General features: G+C 46.3%; 1 protein-coding gene across 2 annotated transcripts; it reads right to left on the reverse strand.

The window, feature by feature from the left end:
• Positions 1-500: 500 nt before the first annotated feature.
• On the reverse strand, positions 501-8,221 carry LOC310689424 (vomeronasal type-2 receptor 26-like). 2 transcript variants are annotated; one of them, XM_083467125.1, is made up of 4 exons: positions 7,833-8,221; positions 5,619-5,796; positions 2,558-3,418; positions 501-942 (listed from the first exon to the last, which is right to left on the reverse strand). In XM_083467125.1, exons 1-4 carry the CDS (start codon positions 7,889-7,891, stop codon positions 883-885), a joined length of 1,158 nt encoding a protein of 385 aa, XP_083323251.1. In that variant the 5' UTR covers positions 7,892-8,221; the 3' UTR covers positions 501-882. The 2 variants fall into 2 exon arrangements, with proteins under 2 accessions (XP_083323251.1, XP_083323250.1); XM_083467124.1 differs by having other exon boundaries at positions 502-942; positions 5,619-5,910.
• Between the last annotated feature and the right edge of the window lie 13,608 nt (positions 8,222-21,829).

The following is a 21,829-nucleotide window of genomic DNA, read 5'->3' on the forward strand; positions in this document are numbered from 1 at the left end:
GGCTTTGGGACGGGAAAACAAATGGAGGCAGTGGCTAATTTTTCTCTGATGGAACCAACTTTCTTTTTTCCAAATATGATTGGAAAACTGTAAAAACATTCAAAATCAATGGTTAGAGTTATGCCCTCTTAAAACCTAACCACATTGTTTAAAAAAATGGGAGGTTGAAAAGAGCACTTCTTGAGTCTCTCTCATTCACTTAGAACTGAGCTGCCTTCACCAATGGAGCAACAGGAACCAGGCGTCCCCAAGAGGGGCAGGGTTAAATGAAGAGTAAGCAAGGATCAGATCTGAATCAGCTTCCACAAATTTGTTTCATTGGTTTGGTGAGACTGACCATTAAAAATGCATTATTGTCATCATGTCCAGAATTTGGAAATACCTTACAAGATGTTTGCACTAAGCCCCCAGCAACCCGCAAGGCTGGAGGAGGAGAGAGAATCATCCCCCAAGAGTCGCTTGAGGCCAGAAGTTCGTCCCCAGCTCAGCAAGCGGTCCTCTTCATTTCATATATGGAAGTGTTTGCAGTTATGGCTCACCTGTTTAGCTGCCAAACAATTTATATTCTTTTACTTAGAAGGGAAGGAGCTGCTATATATATATATAATGCTAACTAGAATCATTCAGAAGCTGAACAGCATGTCAAATGATAAACTGATTTTAAAAATGGGGTTTTCCCCCTTTTATATACACAAGTATTTGTAGCTGTGTTGCACCTGATTAAATCTTGGATGCCAAACAAACAGGTCATCATGAATGGTTAATTCTTTGCCCAGAGGAGCCTGAGGTTCCAGTCCTCCAACTTTGACTCGAACCACAGAGCCATTGGGGAACATCACCCAGTTTGTAACATCAAATCCAGTAACTTGTTCACCATTTTCATCAAAGCGCACAGTGTCCAGCACTATTACTGATTACCATACTCTTTAGAAACTGATGCACCTAGAGTGAACGAAAATATGAACAAGGGGATCAAGGTATTGCAATGATTTAAGTGAGGTTCACAAATGCCTCTCATACTCATTTTTTATTTTAAAAACATGGTGACTTGATATGCCTTGATATCATTTTGGTTCCTTTAGTCGAAAACGGAACATAAAAGAAAGCCTCACACATTTGTTTATTTTAAATGGAATTGGATTCTGCAAAACTAGAGTGACTTTGGAACAAAATTTAGCATGGTTTTTTAAAAAAAGTTTTGAGTTGTAATTACCTATTATAAACAACAAACAAACAAACAACAACCTTTGTTGTTTATAATAGTTTTAGAAGTATTAGCACAAATAATAAGTTGTAATCAATATATTGAAGGTGTAATATATTAAAGGTTCTATGATTCTATGTAAGAGTGGAACAGAGACAATATAAATTAAAAGCATTTGCAGACGACGTGGTGATATCTGTAGATGAACCAATAGAGTCAACCCCCAAAGTATTACCAGAGATAACAACATTTGGTGAGGTAGCAGGTCTTAAGATAAATATAATAAATCTTAATAAAGAAAAAAACAATTTTGGTTAAAAATATGAAGGAGGAGAGTAAAAACAAATTACAAGATGTATCTGGTTTAAAAATTGAAAGAAAGGTTAAATATTTAGGTCTATGGGTAACAGCAAATAATAGAAAATTTATATAAAGACAATTATCTAAAAACCTGGGAAGATATTAAAAGAAATTTGCAAATTTGGGACAGAATGAATCTTTCATTATTAGGTAAAATGTTGACTATAAAGATGAATGTGTTGCCAAGAATGTTATTTCTGTTTCAAATTATTCCGGAGATTGGCACGACAGATTGCTTCAATGCATGGCAAAAAGATATTTCTAAATATATTTGGCAAGAGAAAAACCCAAGAATAAAATATAAAATATTGATAGATGCAAAAGAAAGAGGAGGTGCCCCCCTACCAGATATTAGATTATATTATGAGGCAACCTGTCTTTGTTGGTTGAAGGAAAGGATGAGGTTAGAGAATTCACATATTTTACACTTAGAAGGTCATGATAATATTTTTTGGCTGGCACGCTTATTTATGATACAAAAAGGTGAAAGTTCATGAAACCAGAAGCTTTTCTTTTGGGAATTATAGGACAGAACTACCTAAATTGTATAGAAATTTATTTATGTATGTTACTACAGCTGCCAGAATGCTACTCGCCCCAAAATTCAAAGAAGCAGAAGTCCCAGCAAAGGAAGAATGGATACAAAAACTTATGGACTATGCAGATATAGTAAAACTTACCAGAAGAAGAATAAATCAAGCTAACTTCTTATAAAAGAATGGAAATGGTTTATTGAATATTTACAGATAAATTGCAAACAGATAAAACATTGGCAGGATTATTGTAATAACCTGCAGTTTCATAAGAGTATATATTTAAAGTAGATAATTAAATGAATTTGGATATGCAGAAGATATTAAAAAATAAATTTAAGGAAGCGCAGAAAGTGGGGGAAGGGATTCAAGTTTTGTAATGTTTAAATGACTGTAAAATTAATGAAATGCATCAATTTGAAAAATATTAATAAAAACTTTTAAAAAGAGTTGTAATTACCTGCCAAGACTGCACATTCTGAAATGCCAGTCTGTCTCCTCCCAGTCTTCTGTGTTTGGTGATGGATTTGTAGATAGCATTCAAAGCATGTGTCAGAGCATAGACAGCATTGTAGACATTGTAGCTGTGGCCTGTCATTTTCATTGCAAATAAAATTCCAGGACTGCTTTCCAATTTCTCCTCCCCAGTGCAGCTTGTCTTCTCCTCTTCCTCCTGTCCTTTAGGCAGTTTTAATGAACAGCTGAAGGATTGTTCCCAGAAGTCCTGGATAAAACCATCTCTTTGGGCCCAGGAAGGTCTTATCATCTGAAGGAACTCTTGGAATCCTACCAGCTGGTTTGAGGGAACAGTGAAGGTTAGGGAGCCATGAAAGGTTTGTATATCAAACTGTTTGTGAAGAGATTGTGATGCAAAATCCCAGTGGGATGTAACAAGCCAGACTTTACCCAGAGGTGGTGATGAATAATATAATAGTATTCCCAACAGCATAATTCTCAAAATCATAAAGGAAGGAGGTTCTCCATAAATAAATACTACATTGGCTTTTCTCTGAAAGGCACTTACATAGTTTCTCAGACTTTCAATGCCTAATTCTAGCATTTCATCCACATAATTCCATTTTGGGATTCTGACTATGAAGTCATAACAAATATGATTCTGTGAAAGCATTGGTACAATTGTCTGTAAAAACTTGTCCCCTTTGTCATCATCCACAGCCAAGAGCCCAATCCATGTCCATTTGAAATTCTGAAGTAACAGCACCACTCCCTTGTGCTGGTGGGCTTCATTTGGGACCATCTGGTACAAAAACGGGAACAGCCTTTTGGCACCTTGTACTGTCAGAAATGATCCATAAGTAAGCTGAAATAAAATGCATGAATATTTTTTCAGATGGAGAAGATCATGCTACACCTGTGAATCACAGAGTTGCAGGGCCATTTTTGAGAAGCATTACAAGATAATTTTAATTATAATGTTCCAGAGAATCCAGCAGGTTGTCATGTTTAACATCCTGCTTGTTGTTTAGTGGTTTAGTCGTGTCCGACTCTTCGTGACCCCATGGACCAGAGCACGCCAGGCACTTCTGTCCTCCACTGCCTCCCGCAGTTTGATCAAACTCATGCTGGTAGCTTCAAGAACACCATCCAACCATCTCATTCTCTGTCGTCCCCTTCTCCTTGTGCCCTCCATCTTTCCTAACATCAGGGTCTTTTCCAGGGAGTCTTCTCTTCTCATGAGGTGGCCAAAGTATTGGAGCCTCAGCTTCACAATCTGTCCTTCCAGTGAGCGCTCAGGGCTGATTTCCTTCAGAATGGAGAGGTTTGATCTTCTTGCAGTCCATGGGACTCTCAAGAGTCTCCTCCAGCACCATAATTCAAAAGCATCAATTCTTCGGCGATCAGCCTTCTTTATGGTCCAGCTCTCACTTCCATACATCACCACTGGGAAAACCATGGCTTTTACTATACGGACTTTTGTTGGCAAGGTGATGTCTCTGCTTTTTAAGATGTTGTCTAGGTTTGTCATTGCTTTTCTCCCAAGAAGCAGGCGTCTTTTGATTTCTTGACTGCTGTCACCATCTGCAGTGATCATGGAGCCCAAGAAAGTCAAATCTCTCACTGCCTCCATTTCTTCCCCTTCTATTTGCCAGGAGGTGATGGGACCAGTGGCCATGATCTTCCTTTTTTTGATGTTGAACTTCAGACCATATTTTGCGCTCTCCTCTTTCACCCTCATTAAAAGGTTCTTTAATTCCTCTTCACTTTCTGCCATCAAGGTTGTGTCATCTGTATATCTGAGGTTGTTGATATTTCTTCCGGCAATCTTAATTCCGACTTGGGATTCATCCAGCCCAGCCTTTCGCATGATGAATTCTGCATATAAGTTAAATAAGCAGGGAGACAATATACAGCCTTGCCGTACTCCTTTCCCAATTTGGAACCAATCAGTTGTTCCATATCCAAACATCCTGCTTAGACTCATAGAATTGCAGCGTTCAGGTCCTACGCTCTGGAGCAGCAGAAAACAAGCTTGCTCCATCTTCCATGTGAGAGTCCTTGAGATGGGACCCCTGGATCCTTTTCACATGTACTGCTAGTAAGCTTGGTGTCCCACATCTTATACCGCTGCAGCTGGTTCTTCCTGCCTAAGTGCAGAACCTTACATTTGTTCCAATTGAAATTCATTTTTAAGCTTGGTCCCAGGTCTCCAACCTGTTAGAGTCATTTTGAATCACAGTTCAGTCTTCTGCAACATTAGCTACCCCTCCCAGTTTGGTGTCATCTGCAAATTTGATGAGCATCCCCTCAATTCCTTCATCCAAATCATTTATGAAGATGTTGAACAACAACAGGCCCAGGACAGAACCCTGCAGCACCCCACTTGCCCCTTTCTTTCAGAATGACAAGGAATCATTAATGAGTCCTCTTTGGGTTTGGTCAGTCAACCAGCTACAAATCTATTTAACAGTTATCTTGCTCCACACAAATTTTAACAACCTTCCTTGCAAGAATATCATTGGGGACTTTGTCATAAGTCTAACTAAAATCACGATACACTATGTCTACAGTGTTCCCCTGATCTACTAAGCTTGTAACGCCATAAAAAAAGAGAGATTCGTCTGGCATGACTTATTTTTGAGAAACCCATGCTTGGCCTTAGTAATCACTATTCTGCCTTGGCCAGGCCATACTTGGAATACTGTGTCCAATTCATTAGAAATGTTAATAACCCTTCCACTTTTTTTACCAGCTGCACATTGATATAGATTCTTTCCAATCTTTCATCTGAGTCATTGATTCAAAATTTCAGTTCAGTCCCAGAATATAGTTTTTAGGGGGACTCCATTTAACCTCCCTCCATTTGATGTTAAGCCATCGCTGAGCACTCAGTGAGTACTGTTTTCTAAAGAGCTATGTATTCGCTAGATAAGCTAACACTTAGTCCACATTTAAACTGTTCATTAAAGAAAATATATCAGGGAACATTTTCAAAGCTCTGTGGGCATCTAGATTGTGTGTCACAATTGTGAAATCTTCACACACTCATGCACACAGCTTACCTGTGGAGTCTTGTAGATGTCTGAAATGATGGCCACATTGGCAGAGATTTCAGAGATGCATCCTCCAATGAGAGCTATCAGATTGTTGTGGTTGTGACACTTGAAGTTGGGGACAAAGTGACGTTGTGCAGAAAAGAGGCTGAGGGTGGCCTTATAGGTCATCCTGGCAGTGTAGTAGCTGTTGAGGATTTTGAAGCCAAGAGAGATATTTGATAAGATGTTGGGATTCTCATTGATCTCTTTGACAGCAAATGCTAAGGCCAGAACATGCTGGTAGTTCTTTGGCACTGAACTGAAAAAGGTACAGCCTGTTTTACTGAAACAGCAGGAGCATCATCATCATCATCATCATTATGAATAAAAACATATTTGTAGATTTCATCCTTAGTTACCTGGAAGCTTCCAAATTGGAGGAGTAACTTAAAACTATGTAAGATGATAGACTGAACTACAATAAATGTAATACATGAAAGAAACATTTTTTGGATCATTCCAGTTGTTTCATAAACTATTCCAAGCAGTTAATGGAATTACCACCTTTGGCTTAAACAATGGAATTAAATGAGGGTAAGTAGAAAACTGAAGACAGGAGTGCCTGGCGTGCTCTGGTCCATGGGGTCATGAAGAGTCGGACACGACTAAATGACTAAACAAAAACAACAAGTAGAAAACTATGGGCTGGCCCACCCATGTGGTAGGAGGAGGCGGTGGCATCAGGCGGCAGCTGCAGCCTCTCCCAGGCCACCCTGCCGCAGCCTCCTTTTCCTACCCCACAACCTTCACAACTGGGGGGGGGGGTGGCAGGAGGGCGGCATTTTGTTTTCCTCAATTGGCCAAACACCCTTGGTTGGCCCTGACAAAATCTGCCGGACCTTTGCAGAATGAACCCAAATGAACAGATGGAAATTCTTGTCATTTTACTCAGTACATTCTTATTTAAAACCTTTTACAGGTAAAAAGTCATTTTTATATCTGAAATCTGAGATAGCATAATACAGATATAAAGACAACTTCCATAAGTTCATGAAATTAGAGAAGATTTATGGAGCTGCAAAGGGGACGCTCAGAAGTTCTCACAAACTTGCCTGCTTTGAAAGCCATTCTCCTGAGATGGGTCTGGTGCTCAAGGACCTATATACATTCTTAAAAGAAGAAGATCAAACTGTGATATATTTTTCTTGCAAGGGGGGGAGCGTTGAGTGTGGACTTGATTAGTATTGGCAAATGTGTGTGCAGCATTTATCTCCCACTCATCACCATTAATTGTACCTGTGTGAGTCACAATATTCAAAGTGAATGCGGGAATCCATCACATATACAATACTTAATTTTTTTAAAAAAATCCAAATATAAAATGGAATATATATTATTGCATCTGTCACAACTTTTCCTAAACTTTTGTCTGATCTCCAAAATTCTGGTAGGGGAAAAAAGCCAAGGGTTATTCAAATCCAAATTATTCTGATTCATTCTTCCTATAAAGATTGGTAGTATCCTCTATATGTGATAACTTGGAATGGAATATTGAAAAGACAATAAAACTGGAAAATTTGGAGGAGGGAGAAGGAGGACAAGGATTCCAAAATGTGGAAAGAACAGAACAATTGGGAGGGCTGTTAAAAAGGACAAAATCCACCACGTTGTCATATACCCTCCTTAAAAAAGGGTAAAAGTAAAGGACCCCTGGGAGGTTAAGTTCAGTCAAGGCTACTATGGGGTTGTGGCACTCATCTTGCTTTTCGGGCCAAGGGAATCAGCGTTTGTCCACAGACAGCTTTCCGGGTCATGTGGGCAGCAAAACCCAACTGCTTCTGGCACAATGGGACACCATGACGGAAACCAGAGCGCACAGAAACACTGCTTAGCTTCCCACCACAGCAGTACCTATTTATTTATTTACTTATTTATTTACCTGCTCCCCACCCCCACACCATGGTTGCAGTAACCCCCTAAGCAGTCTTCTACAGTTATTCTGCGGAGGTCCTAAAAATACACAGGATCCATGGATTTTAATGGGCTTTGGTGAAGGAAGATTTGTACTTGTTTGTGCCCACATTGTAATGGAGAAGACACTATATGTATTATCAATCCAAAATGCTTGTTTCTTCACTCCCCAAAAGTAAATAAAGAATGGCATTTCTTAGTGATGTGTCCTTAGTAATTATGGACTGTACATCATTTAGAATGAGAGGAGTATAAAGAATAATTACTTACACAGGCTCATCAATCAAGTTCTGTGTCGGCTGTTTCTTCAAATCGAGTGTATTGTGCATGAAGACAACTTGAGAAACAATCTCGCCAATGACCAGGTCTCCTGGCTGGTAATATTGATGAGGGATTGGGAGGGGATCATCTTATATGCTGCAATTAATGGAATGTGTCTTGCATGCAGCATGATCTAGCAGTATGAGATGCAACATTAGCAGATGGATGTCCCGGTTGACAAAACTTTGCTTTCCCATCTTTCAAACTACAGTATTATTTCTGGCTATCAGTTTTTCTATTACCTCTGTTGATTGGAGTTACTACACTGATTTAACCGTGTTGCTAAGTGGCTCTCACCAGCCCATTTCCTTGTTCTTGATTTATCTCAAAGCGCGAGGGAGAATAATATATATGAATTTGTCAGGGGCTCAGGAACAGAGGCACAGGGGAGGAAGGAAATGGAGAGCGAAGGGGAAGAATCTGAGGGCAGCGTAGGGGAGTATGGCAGTGACCTGAGAGATTCCATGAGCTTCTCCAGCGGATCGGAAGATTCCCAGAAGGAGGCGCCGATGGTCAGGGCAAGGGGGGTCCCAGGGGGGATGCACCAGAAACAAGGGGCCAACTTTAATTAGTTTAATGGTTAGCAAATGTCCAGTGCGCTTCCGATACCACAATGTCCCATTACAGCAGAGCATTTCGCACAGCGGCTCAAGAAGGGCTGGAGAGTCAGCATCTTTTCAATAAAGGAATCTTGGAGCAAGCGGTTTGGAACTCAAATAAAAGGTTTATTTACACAAAACAAAAAACCCTGGTGAAGAATCACACATATCAGCAAACACGCCCCAAAAGAAAGGGGAAGGGGGAAGAAAAGGGACAAACACACGGTGAGTTGACTATTTATACAAACTCACATACCAGGAAGCTTAACGACCTCCAGCTGCTCAGTGACTAGAGCGTCTTGATTAGAGCTTCTTAACCCTTTAATACCAACACAAAGCAGCAGCGGGAGATCAGGGCCAGCTTCCCCACCAGAGCGTAGTGGGGGGGAAGAGTCCCATGTGTCAGGGCCAGCGTCTCCTCCAGCAGGGAGAGAAGATGAGTCAGGGCTGACCACGCCTCTATCGGAGAGTGGGGGAACGGAGGGGAGGTCAAGTCCAGCTAGCCCCCCCGAAGGGGGAAGCAGTGACAGGAGCAGTGTAACGGTCAGGAGGAAGGTTGCCGGCTGGGCGCGCGCGCCAAGTTCGAATGTACAGGCGTGTGGGACAGCAGAAAACCCGGATTGGGAACCAGGTCCTAAAGCCCGCCGGAGGCAGGGGGAAGATTCAGGGGACTCAGCGTCAGAAGAGTCTAGGAGCGGCAAGACACCAGCGGACGGGTGGAACCAGAGGAGGAAAAAGCAAAGGAAGAGGTGGAGCAAGGCCAGAGTCTTAAACTGGTGTCTGGGGGGAGGAGATTCAGACGGAGCTTCAGCGGTCTAGAGTTTCAGACGTAGAGCTGCGCGCTGCGGCTGTGAAAGCAGAACTGAACTTCAATAAAGACTTTTGTATATAACAACGAACCGGCGTTGGTCCTTTGTGAGCTGGGACCTCGGGCAGCTCTGACAGTAAGCTCTGTCTCACAATTATAGAATTGAACCCTCGCAGCGTGAGTTGGCGCAGCAAGGGGCAAAACTCGGTGTTTTGCGAGCTCACGAAGATAGGCAAAGATGACTACAGAGGAGAAAGTGACAGAACTGCAAGAAGCAGTCACGAGGCTTTACGCAGAAGTAACAGCATCCAGAAAGAGAGAAGAAGAAGCAGCAGCGCTCTGCCGGGATCTGCAAACCAGGTGGGAACGTTGGGGCAAAGAGGGGCTGCCGGGACCCAAGCCGGAGGGAGTTGGCCTCGGGAAGGGGGGGCAGCATCGTAGCCCACTTCGATGGGAACCTGCAGCAGTATCCTAACTTCAGAGCAGACATAATTTTCGCGCTCAATTTGCTTCGGAAAGACTTTAGAGATGAGGAGGAGAAAGTAGGCTTCATAATAACTCATCTGCATGGGGAAGCTAAATCGTGGCTGTGCAATTTATGGCGCGAAAATGATCCCGCCCTCCAAGATTCAAAAGCATTTATCAAGGCTATGGACAATTGTTTTAAATCAACGGTAGATGTGGATGTGGCCAGGAGGGAAATGCATGGGCTGAAGCAGGGCAAAGCCACTGTGAGACAATATCACTCCCGCTTTTTTGCGTTAGTAAATGTGCTGGGCTGGGAGAAGGAGTCCGCTGCCGTAAGGGATCTGTTCTGGGAGGGACTAAATGGGGCCGTGAAAGATGAGCTGGCGAAGGGGGAGAGACCTAACAGTACCACAGAAGTCGTCCAGAGAGCGCTGGCGATAGGGGTGCGCCTGGAAGAGCGCCCTTGGAGCAGGGATGAGGGACGTATGGCACGCACACCAGCCAGAACAACTCCCTTCCTACCCAGAGAGACAGGGCACGCGCAATCCACGCCTCCCCGGGGGGGGGGGGAGAAGAGCCGATGGAGATAGGTGGTGCCAGGGCTCAGACAGCGACCAGAACCCAAACACCAGGAGCAGTCAAGGCGAAGGCTCGTAGAGGGAGCAGGAAGTGTTATATTTGCGACAGTGCACAGCACATGGCCAAAGAGTGTCTCCAGAGGATCCAGAGGCACACTGCAGCCTCAGCAACAGTAAGGGGAGCAGTTCAGCAGGGGGAACAGCTGCAGGGAAACGACGAAGCCTGGTTGGAGGCAGAGGCACTGGGGCCCAGCCAGGCGAGTCAGTGAAGCAGTTGCCAGAGGTTTTGCAGCCCACGGACCCCCTCCCACCCAAACCAGTGGTGCAACTCACCGCATCGCTCCAGCTGCCCAATGGACTCGCCCTGGAAGTCCCTATTACTATTGACTCTGGTAGTAATGCAGACTTTGTAGGAGTGGACTTCATCAGGCTACATCGCATAGCGCTCCTACCAGCCACGATGCCCCTAAACGTCGTCACGGTCGATGGCAGAGAGCTACTGGGAGGACAGGTGGTACAGCAAACACCGCCTATGGTAATGCAAATTGGAAATCACCGCGAAGTCATCAACTTCAACGTCACCCACCTGTCGGACACGCCCATAGTGTTGGGCATGAGTTGGCTGGATAGACACAGCCCGGCTTTAGCATGGTACGAGCGGCAATTAACCTTCTGCTCCTCCTACTGCGCAGAACACTGCATCCGGACCAGCCAGGAAGAGGAGGGGCAAGAGGATGAACCACAGCTACACCTAGGCATGGTGCAAGCGGTACCCAACAAGTACAAGGCGTTTTTGGAGGTCTTCTGCGAGAAGGAAGCGGACAAGCTGCCTCCCCACAGGCCCTACAACTGCATGATTGACCTCCTGCCGGGGGCGACGCTGCCGACTGGAAAACTGTATTCCATGTCGGAAGACGAACTGCAAGAACTCAGGAAGTTCATAGATCACAACTTGAAGCAGGGATTCATCCAAGAATCCAAGGCAGTGGGGGGCAGTCCCGTGTTTTTCGTGAAGAAGAAAGACACGCCCCAACGGAGGCTGGTAGTTGATTACAGAATCATCAATTCCAGGACAAAGCCCACAGCATTCCCCATGCCCAAGATCGACGACCTGCTCGCGACGGTGAGGAAGGGACGTATCTTCACCAAGTTGGACCTACGAGGGGCGTACAACCTTATACGCATGCGGGAGGGCGATGAGTGGAAGACGGCCATGTTTATGCCTTTAGGCACCTATGAATATCGAGTTATGCCGTTTGGTCTGCAAAATGGCTCCCATTGTTTCCAAGCCTTCATGCACCATGTGTTAGCGGGACTCCTCTACAAGAAGTGCGTATGCTTCCTAGACGACATCCTGATCTTCTCGGAATCGCAGGAGGCTCACGAGGGAGACATCAAGGAGGTCCTGCAGAGACTACGGGAGCACAGACTTTACGCCAAACTGGAGAAGTGCCAGTTTGACATGACGGAGGTGGATTTCCTGGGCTACAAGCTGTCCGACAAGGGACTCGCCATGGACAGCACCAAGGTCCGCTCGGTGTTGGACTGGAAGAGCCCGTGCAATCGGAAGGAGGTCCAGAAGTTCGTCGGCTTCGCCAACTTTTATCGCAAGTTCATCAAGGGGTTCGCGAAGGAGACGGCGGCCATCACGGACAAGAGGAAGAAGTTCACCTGGACGGACCAGGCGGAGCAGTCCTTTCGGAGACTCAAGCGTCTCTTCGCGTCCGAAGAACAGCTGCTACACGTAAACCCCGGCAAACCAATGAGGGTTGAAATGGACGCCTCGGACAGAGAGGTGGGGGCGGTCCTGTTGCAGCAAGATCCGCAAGGGAACTGGAGGCCCTGCGCATTCTACTCCAGGAAACTCAGCAAGTCGGAACAGAACTACACCATCTGGGACAGGGAGTTGCTGGCCATTCATGCAGCCTTCAAGGCGTGGTGGCACTTCCTCATCGGAGCCAGACACACAGTGCAGGTCCACACGGACCATAAGAACCTGGAGTACTGGCGCACGGCGCGGTTCCTGAACCAGAGACACATCCACTGGGCGGAGTTCTTTGCGGATTTCGACTTCCGGATAGAATACATCCCAGGAGACAACAACGTCATGGCGGATGCACTTTCCAGGAAACCGCAGTATCTCGAGGAAGAGGCACCGGTGGCGGCCAAACATATTTTTGCACCGAAAGCGTGGGCGTGCGCTTCAGTCACCGTGGAACTGGACGCGGTGCGTCGCGCACTGCAGACGGATTCGTTCGCACAATCCAAGATGGAGGAGGTGCGAAGAGGCACAGCGAAGGACGACGAGTTCCAGATATGCGACGGACTGCTCCTCTGCAAAGGGGCTCTCTACGTGCCAGGAGACGACCTCCGCGTGAAAGTCCTGCAGCAGTTACACGACGCGCCCAGCGCTGGGCACTCTGGCAAGGACAAGACGGCGGAATTAGTAGCCAGAGACTTTTGGTGGCCCAAGATGAGGGGAGAAGTCACGGATTACGTCTCTAGGTGTGACACATGCCAAAGGGCCAAACCAGTACACAGGAAGCTGGCGGGACTGCTGGAACCGCTACAGACGCCGCTCGAACCGTGGGAGAAAGTGGCCCTGGACTTTGTCACAGATCTGCCCAGCTCGCGAGGCAAAACAGCGGTACTAGTGGTCGTAGACCTGTTCACCAAGATGGCGCACTTCATTCCTTGCACGAAGGTGGCGACAGCGGAACAGACCGCCAAGCTGTTCATAGACCACGTGTTCAGGGTTCATGGCTTGCCACGGTCCATCCTGTCCGACCGGGGTCGCCAATTCATTTCCAGTTTCTGGCAGAAGCTGCTGGGCATCCTGAACGTCAAGATCAACTTAGCGTCGGCAAGTCACCTGCAGACCAACGGACAAGCGGAGAGGGTCAACGCCATCATGCAGCAGTACCTGAGATGCTACGGGAATCAACAGCCCTCGACCTGGGTGGACTACCTACCGCTGGCCGAGTTTGCCTACAACAACACGAAGCACGGGTCGACAGGGGTGACACCGTTCTTCGCCAACAATGGACGGCATCCCAGAACCTTCCCGGGGTTTGAGACAAAGGGGGAGGGGGAGCCATGGGGAGCAGAGCACTTGGCAGCAGAGTTACAGGAGGTCCACGAGCAACTCCGAAGGACCTTGGAACTAGCAAAACACGCCTACAAAATGCAGGCAGACAGGCACAGGAGAGTGGGGGAGGACATCCAGGTGGGGGACTGGGTATGGTTAGCGGCCCAGGCGGTGCCGGCCAAATCGTTAGCTAAGAAGAAACTCAGACACAAGCAGCTAGGGCCTTACCAAGTCGAGGCACAAATCAACCCAGTGGCCTTCCGGTTGACACTCCCAGAGGGCTCCAGAATGCACCCGGTCTTTCATAGGTCAGTGCTCACACCCTACAAGGAACCCCACAGGTTTCAGGCGCCAGGGAACGCACCAGACCCACTCAGAAAATCGCCAACAGGGGAGGAGTCACCGAGGGCGACGGCACTCAACGAGGTCACGGAGATTTTAGACTCGAGATGGGGTGAAGAGGGAGTTGAATATCTCCTCGCCAGGGAAGATACCCCGGCCAGCGCCAACAGGTGGGTACCGTACTATGCCGTGGAGGAGCACTACCTCAAAGACGAGTTCCATGCACTCTCCCCACACAGACCTATGCCGGCAGATTATTTCGACGACTGTCTTTTCACACCCACACTTTCAGCCAGCACGTTCCAGGGGATCTCAACAGCTGAGGAAACAGCGCCAGAAACAAGCTCCCCAGAGGGATCACTCTCGGGGTTTGTCACAGACCGCTCCTATTGGTGGGACGATCAACCGGAGGTGGGGTGGAGCAGGGAACTGCTGAGGGGGCCCTTACACGCAACATCACCCGAGGTAACAGGGGGAGGGAAGGACATGGACGTGTTGGGGGAGGATCCTGGGTTTGAGCACGAATGCAGAGAGATGGAAGCAGAGGAGATCGACGTCGACGAGCCCATCACGGGCTGGCCGGATCCAGCTGGCCGGCTGCACACCAGGGGGAAAGAACGGTATCCTGCACTCACCCCCACAGCAATGGAGCACCCGGAACCCGCACCCGAAGAGGGGGAGGGGGGAAGGGGGGCTTCGAGGGGGGATGGATGTCAGGGGCTCAGGAACAGAGGTACAGGGGAGAGAGGAAATGGAGAGCGAAGGGGAAGAATCTGAGGGCAGCGTAGGGGAGTATGACAGTGACCCGAGAGATTCCATGAGCTTCTCCAGCGAATCGGAAGATTCCCAGAAGGAGGCGCCGATGGTCAGGGCAAGGGGGGTCCCATTGGGGACGCACCAGAAACAAGGGGCCAGCGGGGACTCCCAAAGCAGCAGCGGGAGATCAGGACCAGCTTCCCCACCAGAGCGTAGTGGGGGGGAAGAGTCCCATGTGTCAGGGCCAGCGTCTCCTCCAGCAGGGGGAGAAGATGAGTCAGGGCTGACCACGCCTCTATCGGAGAGTGGGGGAACGGAGGGGAGGTCAGGTCCAGCTAGCCCCCCCCCCCCTGAAGGGGGAAGCAGTGACAGGAGCAGTGTAACGGTCAGGAGGAAGGTTGCTGGCTGGGCGCGCGCGCCAAGTTCGAATGTACAGGCGTGTGGGACAGCAGAAAACCCGGATTGGGAACCAGGTCCTAAAGCCCGCCGGAGGCAGGGGGAAGACTCAGGGGACTCAGCGTCAGAAGAGTCTAGGAGCGGCAAGACACCAGCGGACGGGCAGAACCAGAGGAGGAAAGAGCAGAGGAAGAGGTGGAGCAAGGCCAGAGTCTTAAACTGGTGTCTGGGGGGAGGAGATTCAGACGGAGCTTCAGCGGTCTAGAGTTTCAGACGTAGAGCTGCGCGCTGCGGCTGCGAAAACAGAACTGAACTTCAATAAAGACTTTTGTATATAACAACGAACCGGCGTTGGTCCTTTGTGAGCTGGGACCTCGGGCAGCTCTGACAGTATTATTCTTAACATCTTCACACAAAGCTGTTCAGCTACGGGTATTAACTTTTTCTCTGTCTGAAAAGGGGGGGGACACAACCTTGTGAGATCTCTAACACCTATCCAAAAGCACACCAGGCACAAAAGGGCATGGCTGGGTCCATGTGTGTGTTAATAATCACTAGTCAGCCAGCTCTAAGTTTTCACATTAAGAATATTTGGTGCAGAAGATTAACTGCACGAGTAGAAAGACTGAGAATGAGAGATAGTCATTCTTTAGATAAAGATTGTGGCAAAATTAACTCTATAAAGTAAAATTCACACAAAAGAATGCCTGCAGTGTATATGTCTAAATAGGGTTCTCAACATCATGAAGATTTTATATATTTTTAATCATATGCTGATAATTCATGGCACTAACAGGCTCCTGGTGTACACTGTATAAGAGAATGAAAACCACTAATTTTCATAATGATAGGGGTTGTAATTTTCCTAGTGTGTTTTTGACTTCTGAATTTGCCTCACACATGAAATAAACTGTTAAGAGTCAAGACACACATGTAATCCCTACAATTCTGAGGGATAATAAAATAGCTAGAGGGTATATCCCAGTAAGTCCAGGTTAGCTCTGCCCAGAAGTGAAATTATGTTCACCCACCAATCATAACAGAATTGCAAGGAGATCCCTATTCCTCTGCCAGAGCTTCAGTTCCCAGGATGGTTTAGCAATCAAACTCTCTTTATGGGTAACTCTGGGGATTGTAGGCTTCAAATGCAGGGCCAGTTAACAGTACTAGATTTATCCTACACATTTTATAATGAGCAACTTTATCCAGTGGTGCTCAAGTAGGTTGGAGCAAAGAATAACTTTTTCCAAAACGGAAACAAAAGCAAAACCCTGTGCTGCTATTGTAATAAATTTGACTTCATTGATAACTTCCTGGCTAGGAAAGATGTTTAGAAGACGATGATGAAGAGAAAGGCCTCATTGCCCAATATGCACTAAATTAAGCAGTTGAACCTGCAGTATATTTAATAATAATAATAATAATAATAATAATAATAATAATAATAATAAAATTTATTATTTCTACCTCGCCCATCTGGCTGAGTTTCCCCAGCCACTCTGGGCGGCTCCCGATCGAGTGTTAAAAACAACACAGCATTAAATATTAAAAACTTCCCTAAACAGGGCTGCCTTCAGATGTCTTTTAAAGATAGGATAGCTGCTTATTTCCTTGACCTCTGATGGGAGGGCGTTCCACAGGGCAAGCGCCACCACCAACTCTGTCTGGTTCCCCGTAATCGCAATGAGGGAACCGCCAGAAGGCCCTCAGAGCTGGACCTCAGTGTCCGGGCAGAACGATGGGGTGGAGACGCTCCTTCAGGTATACAGGACCAAGGCCGTTTAGGGCTTTAAAGGTCAGCACCAACACTTTGAATCGTGCTCGGAAATGTACTGGGAGCCAATGCAGATCTCTCAGAACCGGTGTTATGTGGTCTCGGCGGCCGCTCCAAATCCCCAGTCTAGCTGCCGCATTCTGGATTAGTTGCAGTTTCCGGGTCACCTTCAAAGGTAGCCCCACATAGAGCACATTGCAGTAGTTCAAGTGGGAAATAACCAGAGCATGCACCACTCTGGCAAGGCAGTCCGCAGGCAGGGAGGGTCTCAGCCTGCATACCAGATGGAGCTGGTAAACAGCTGCCCTGGACACAGAATTAACCTGCACCTCCATGGACAGCAGTGAGTCCAAAATGACTCTCAGGCTGCGCACCTGGTCTGTCAGAGGCACAGTTACCCCATTCAGGACCAGGGAATCCCCCACACCCTGTCCCCCCAAAAGCAGTGCTTCTGTCTTGCCAGGATTCAACCTCGATCTGTTAGCCGCCATCCATCCTCCAACCACCTCCAGGCACTCACACAGGACCTTCACCGCCTTCACTGGTTCTGATTTAAAAGAGAGGTAGAGCTGGGTGTCATCTGCATACTGCAACACCCAGCCCAAATCCAGCCCAAACCCTGTTTAGTGACTGCACACCCAAACTTTCCCCCCACGTATTTCCTGCTTCTTGGATTTTTGTTATATCTTCAAACAGTCTCATTTCACCTGAGCACTGGAATTCTTTCTGGGGTTCACATGACGTGAATCCAAGCTCCATTAGCGCATCAGTTCCCATCACCCTTGAAAGCAAAGAAAGGGCAGTATCTGGCAAGAAGGTTAAAAGAGGAATAGTATACCCTCCAAGTCTCCTGATTTTCCAGGGACAGTTCCCTAATTCCAAAAGAGCCATCATGGCTTCTGATTTGATCCTGGATTGTCCCTATTTCCCAAGCCAGTTCTGCCAGCACCAACTCGGAAGGAGGATGAGCCAGGGCTTGTCCTGAGTGGTGGCAACAGTGGAGGTGGCCAGGAAGCCTCCTCTTGCCTCTCCATGGCTGCCGCTGCTGGCCTCCTCCCTTGGGCAGCTCATAGCAGCTGCCAGGGAGCAGGTGGGGAGGAGAGGCTGTCTCTGCCCAGGCCAACCCTTTGAGGGGCAGGCGGAGGGCAGGGCTCCCCTGGGTGGGGAGAAAGGGGAAGGGGAGCAGAGGGGGGCACAAGGAATCTTGATTTTTTTAAATATCGAAAATGCTTTATTCATCCGCATCTAATCTTGTCCCTTTCTAACATTTATTTTTGGGTGTGTGTTTTTCTTTTGAGGATGCCCAAATACCTTGATTCTGAATCTCCATTTTGTCCAGGAAAGCATAGAAAGTGATAAATCTGGAGATCAGGGAAGTTGTACTCTATACCAGCTGACTTCATTTTACATTGATCAATCAAAGGGACTCTTGCTCCGTATATAAAAATTGTAAGAACTCCAGATCCTGGAAATGTCTCTCTGGCCTCATGATCCACTGCCCAATTTAGCCAACCACAGCTACAACCTCAATTTGACTTATTTAGAAGCCTGCACTGTGAACTGAAGCAATGGCCACTACTCAGGGCTGCCATATATCTGGGTTTTCCCAAACTCATCTGGGAATTGGGCAGCAAAATGGCATCTGGGCTGATTTCCGCTGAATTGGCAAAAATACCTAATTGACTTCAACTGGCAATTCAGAATATGTGTAGTTAATGACTTCACTGTGACTGTGGTTTTATTGCATGTAATTGATGTTCACAAAACCGAGATTTTATGTCTTTATGTCTTAAGATTTTATAGTTTTATGGCAGGATGTGTGGTTGGTTTGAGATGAGAAAGCCTGAGTAACAGAATGCAGGCCTGGCCTCTGACGCTGCCATCAGGATTTGAGATGCCTTTCACTCCTAATTTATTCCCAACATGAATTGAGCATTATGAGGATGAAGAAAACCCTGAATAGAAGAATCAGCTTTGGGTCCTATTCCAATCTCTCTGGAAACCGCCAACATAGAAGTAGGAATGGGGGTATTTGTGGCACATTGACTGAGTCAAGAACCACGCTGAAAGGAGTTTCCCTAAGCAAATACACATAGCCAAATCCTCTCGAGATCTCCACCATCAGCATTTGTCTAGATGCACAATGAAGAGATGGCCATACTCTTTCATTTTGCTTTTCTTATGAGCTGCTCCCTGTCGTTCAGCTCAGGCCTCAGCAGAATGATGTAGCATTTCGGAGAAAAGATGCAACCCAGTAATCCAGCACCGGATGATAAGCTGGAGAAGATCTCCACAGCCACCATGTATTTCCCTTTGGTGCTTAGGTAAGTTGGGAGAAATGATGGCCAAACACTGCAAAATGCCAACATGCTGAAGGTGATGAACTTGGCTTCATTGAAACTATCTGGCAACCTCCTGGCTAGGAAAGCCACAAAGAAGCTGGCAAAGGCTAGCCAGCTCATAGAGCCCAAGACACAGTAAAACATGGTAACTGATCCCTCATTACATTCCAGTATGGTTTTCCCTTTCAGTGAGTATGTGTCCCTATCTGGGAATGGAGGGGAAGTGCTTAACCACAGAGCACAAATTCCGGTTTGAATGGAGGTGCAGGAAAGGACAAGAGCAGTGGCCGGCCCTTTCCCCACCCATCTTCTCACCCTGGATCCTGGTTCCGTTGCCATGAATGCTAGAACCACAGTGGTGGTTGGCCAAAATGCTGGAAAGGGCCACTGAGAAAATGATGCCAAAGGCTGATTGTCGGAGAAGGCAGACCACCTTTCTGGGCTGACCAATGAAGAGCAAGGAACAGAGGAAGCAGAGAAGGAGGGAGATGAGGGGGACGTAGGTGAGGGTCCGGTTGTTGGCTTTGATGATGGGCGTGTCCTTGTGCTTCACAAAAGTTCCAAGTACTAAAAGAGTGATTAAAGAGAAAGAAATGGCAAAAATAGCTAAAAGGAATCCTAAAGTTTCTTTGTAAGAGAGGAAACTTGGAAGCCTGGGAATGCACTGAGTTTGGCCCTTGTTTGCATACTTGTCATCAGGACAATTGGCACAAACATCCACATCTGAAAAAGAGAAAAAACAATTTTAATACTTCAAGATATTGACAAACATCCATCAAATGGAATCTGTTGTAGCAGCCAATGAAAGAGTGTCTTAAAAAAATACTCTTTAAAAACTTCTTGATGTTTTTAACTTGAGCTGGTGGACTGGAGTGACTGATTGATTCTCTGTGCACCAGGAAATTCCTGATTAAATCATGGTTTATGCTTTCTGTTTAAATAGTAGTTTCCTTGAATGCAATGCAATGAATATTATTATAATTCAGACTGTTTCCATTTGATTTGTTTTGAAGAACCTTGATCTGAATGCACATAAGGTGGCTTATTTTATTTTTTGGTTAAATAAAATAAATAAAAAGAACTGTCATCTTGCTGAAGCTACAGGTTCTAGGAACCTGACCATCTGAAAGTCCCATTAGCCTTAAACACTCAAACAGCCTCTTATTGCCACATTCACTTGCAAACCTTTACATACGTTTTAAACTTCAATGCATACAAGCATTGCATCCTGTGCATATTAAGCTTATATCTTTAACATCATGCTCCCTGCCCTTTTTGTCAGAAATCATCCCTTCTGGACATGGAGCACAGTCATAGCAGCAGAACTTCTCTCCCGCCTTCTTTTTCCTGCTGTAACCTGGATCGCAGTTGTCATTGCACACCGAAGGAGGCAGCACCTCCATGAAATAATAAAAGAGAGATTAGCAATAAGAGACTAAGGCTGAATCTTGACACATCCAAGAAGCATTTCAGTTAAACATGTTGCAAACTTTGTATGAGAAATCTGGGTTGGCAAAAACGGAACTCCACAGCGCCATCTGGTGCCACAGTTTTAGAATACACTAAAAAAAATATAAAGCGCTTTTTCTTTGCCAGTGCAACTGAGTCCTAAGAGAGGATGTTGAGAATAGCGATGCCAGGAAATTTCTCCCCCACTAAGGCAAGATCTTCCAGCAAGAGCACCGTAGGATGAAGCAGGTCTTGGCCTCAGAACTGAAGCTGACTGAGTCCAAGGAAGTGTTGTCCCCTAAAAGGGGATTCTGGGGGCAATGGGGGGGTAGGACCAGGCAGGCTGGACTTAGGCTGAGTCCTAAGCTCAGTCTCAGAGTAGTGAAACCCTGTCCAAGGGAATGGGAATCCTGCCTAAACAGTACTCCATCTTCCCTTCTTAAAGTTCATTCATTTGGTCTTCCATGAGTAGCACAGAGGACCAAGCCAAGCTCAGGGAACCCCCATAGGATTGCTGCCATGGGGCAAAATAAAACCTCTCCACATTAGATGCTCAACAATTCAAGGTGTTTGGTGGGGGGCACAGAGCCCAAATGCTTTGGAACCAGGAGATCTCAAAGATGGTCTCATCCCTTAGATACCCAGCTGATCGCTGCACTCGGGAGGAGAGGGTCTCCTGCAGATCCCATTTCTTGACAGGTCCATTTCTGTTGGCACCCACCCTTTGGCATCTCTCTTCTCTATTGAAGACCTTCCTTTTTCAACAGACCTTTTCAGTGGGGATATTCATGTCAGTTTGCATTTCTTGGTACAGAAAGTACTGATCTGATGTGTAGAGACATTTCCTATTCTAATTAATTCAAGAGGGTTCTGGAAGCTTCTCTGTGTGAAAGAAACTGGCGCAAACTGGAAGTTTCTAGCTGACACGTAAGTTTCTATTCTGCCTAGAAACAAGCAGAAGGTTCCTGATGTTTGGGTTATTCCTTCAGAGAAGCTGAGTACAGCTGCCTTAAAGTGGTTCTGTTATCTCTTTCTGTCACGGTCATGCTGACTATAATAATAAGGCCAGAAGGAGCCTCGGTTTCACTTTTTCATCTCTCTTTCCTTCTGGTGTTCTGTACACAGTATGCTTAGTGTTAAGGTTTTAGTCTTATTATAAGTTATTGCAAGTTTACATTAAGTAAACAGGCCCAATCCTGAATGTATTGGATTTATGACCATTATGCTCATTTGCCTTCAGTAGCAGTTGCAAACTGCTATTAATTGCCTCTGGTCTATTTTTTGGGAATCCTGCAACACGTTTTAAGTTTTATTCAGCTAACTATATGTTGGAATCTGCTCTGGAT

The sequence above is a fragment of the Podarcis liolepis genome (assembly GCF_965112155.1).
Source record: "Podarcis liolepis genome assembly, chromosome: 12".
Lineage (NCBI taxonomy): Eukaryota > Metazoa > Chordata > Lepidosauria > Squamata > Lacertidae > Podarcis > Podarcis liolepis.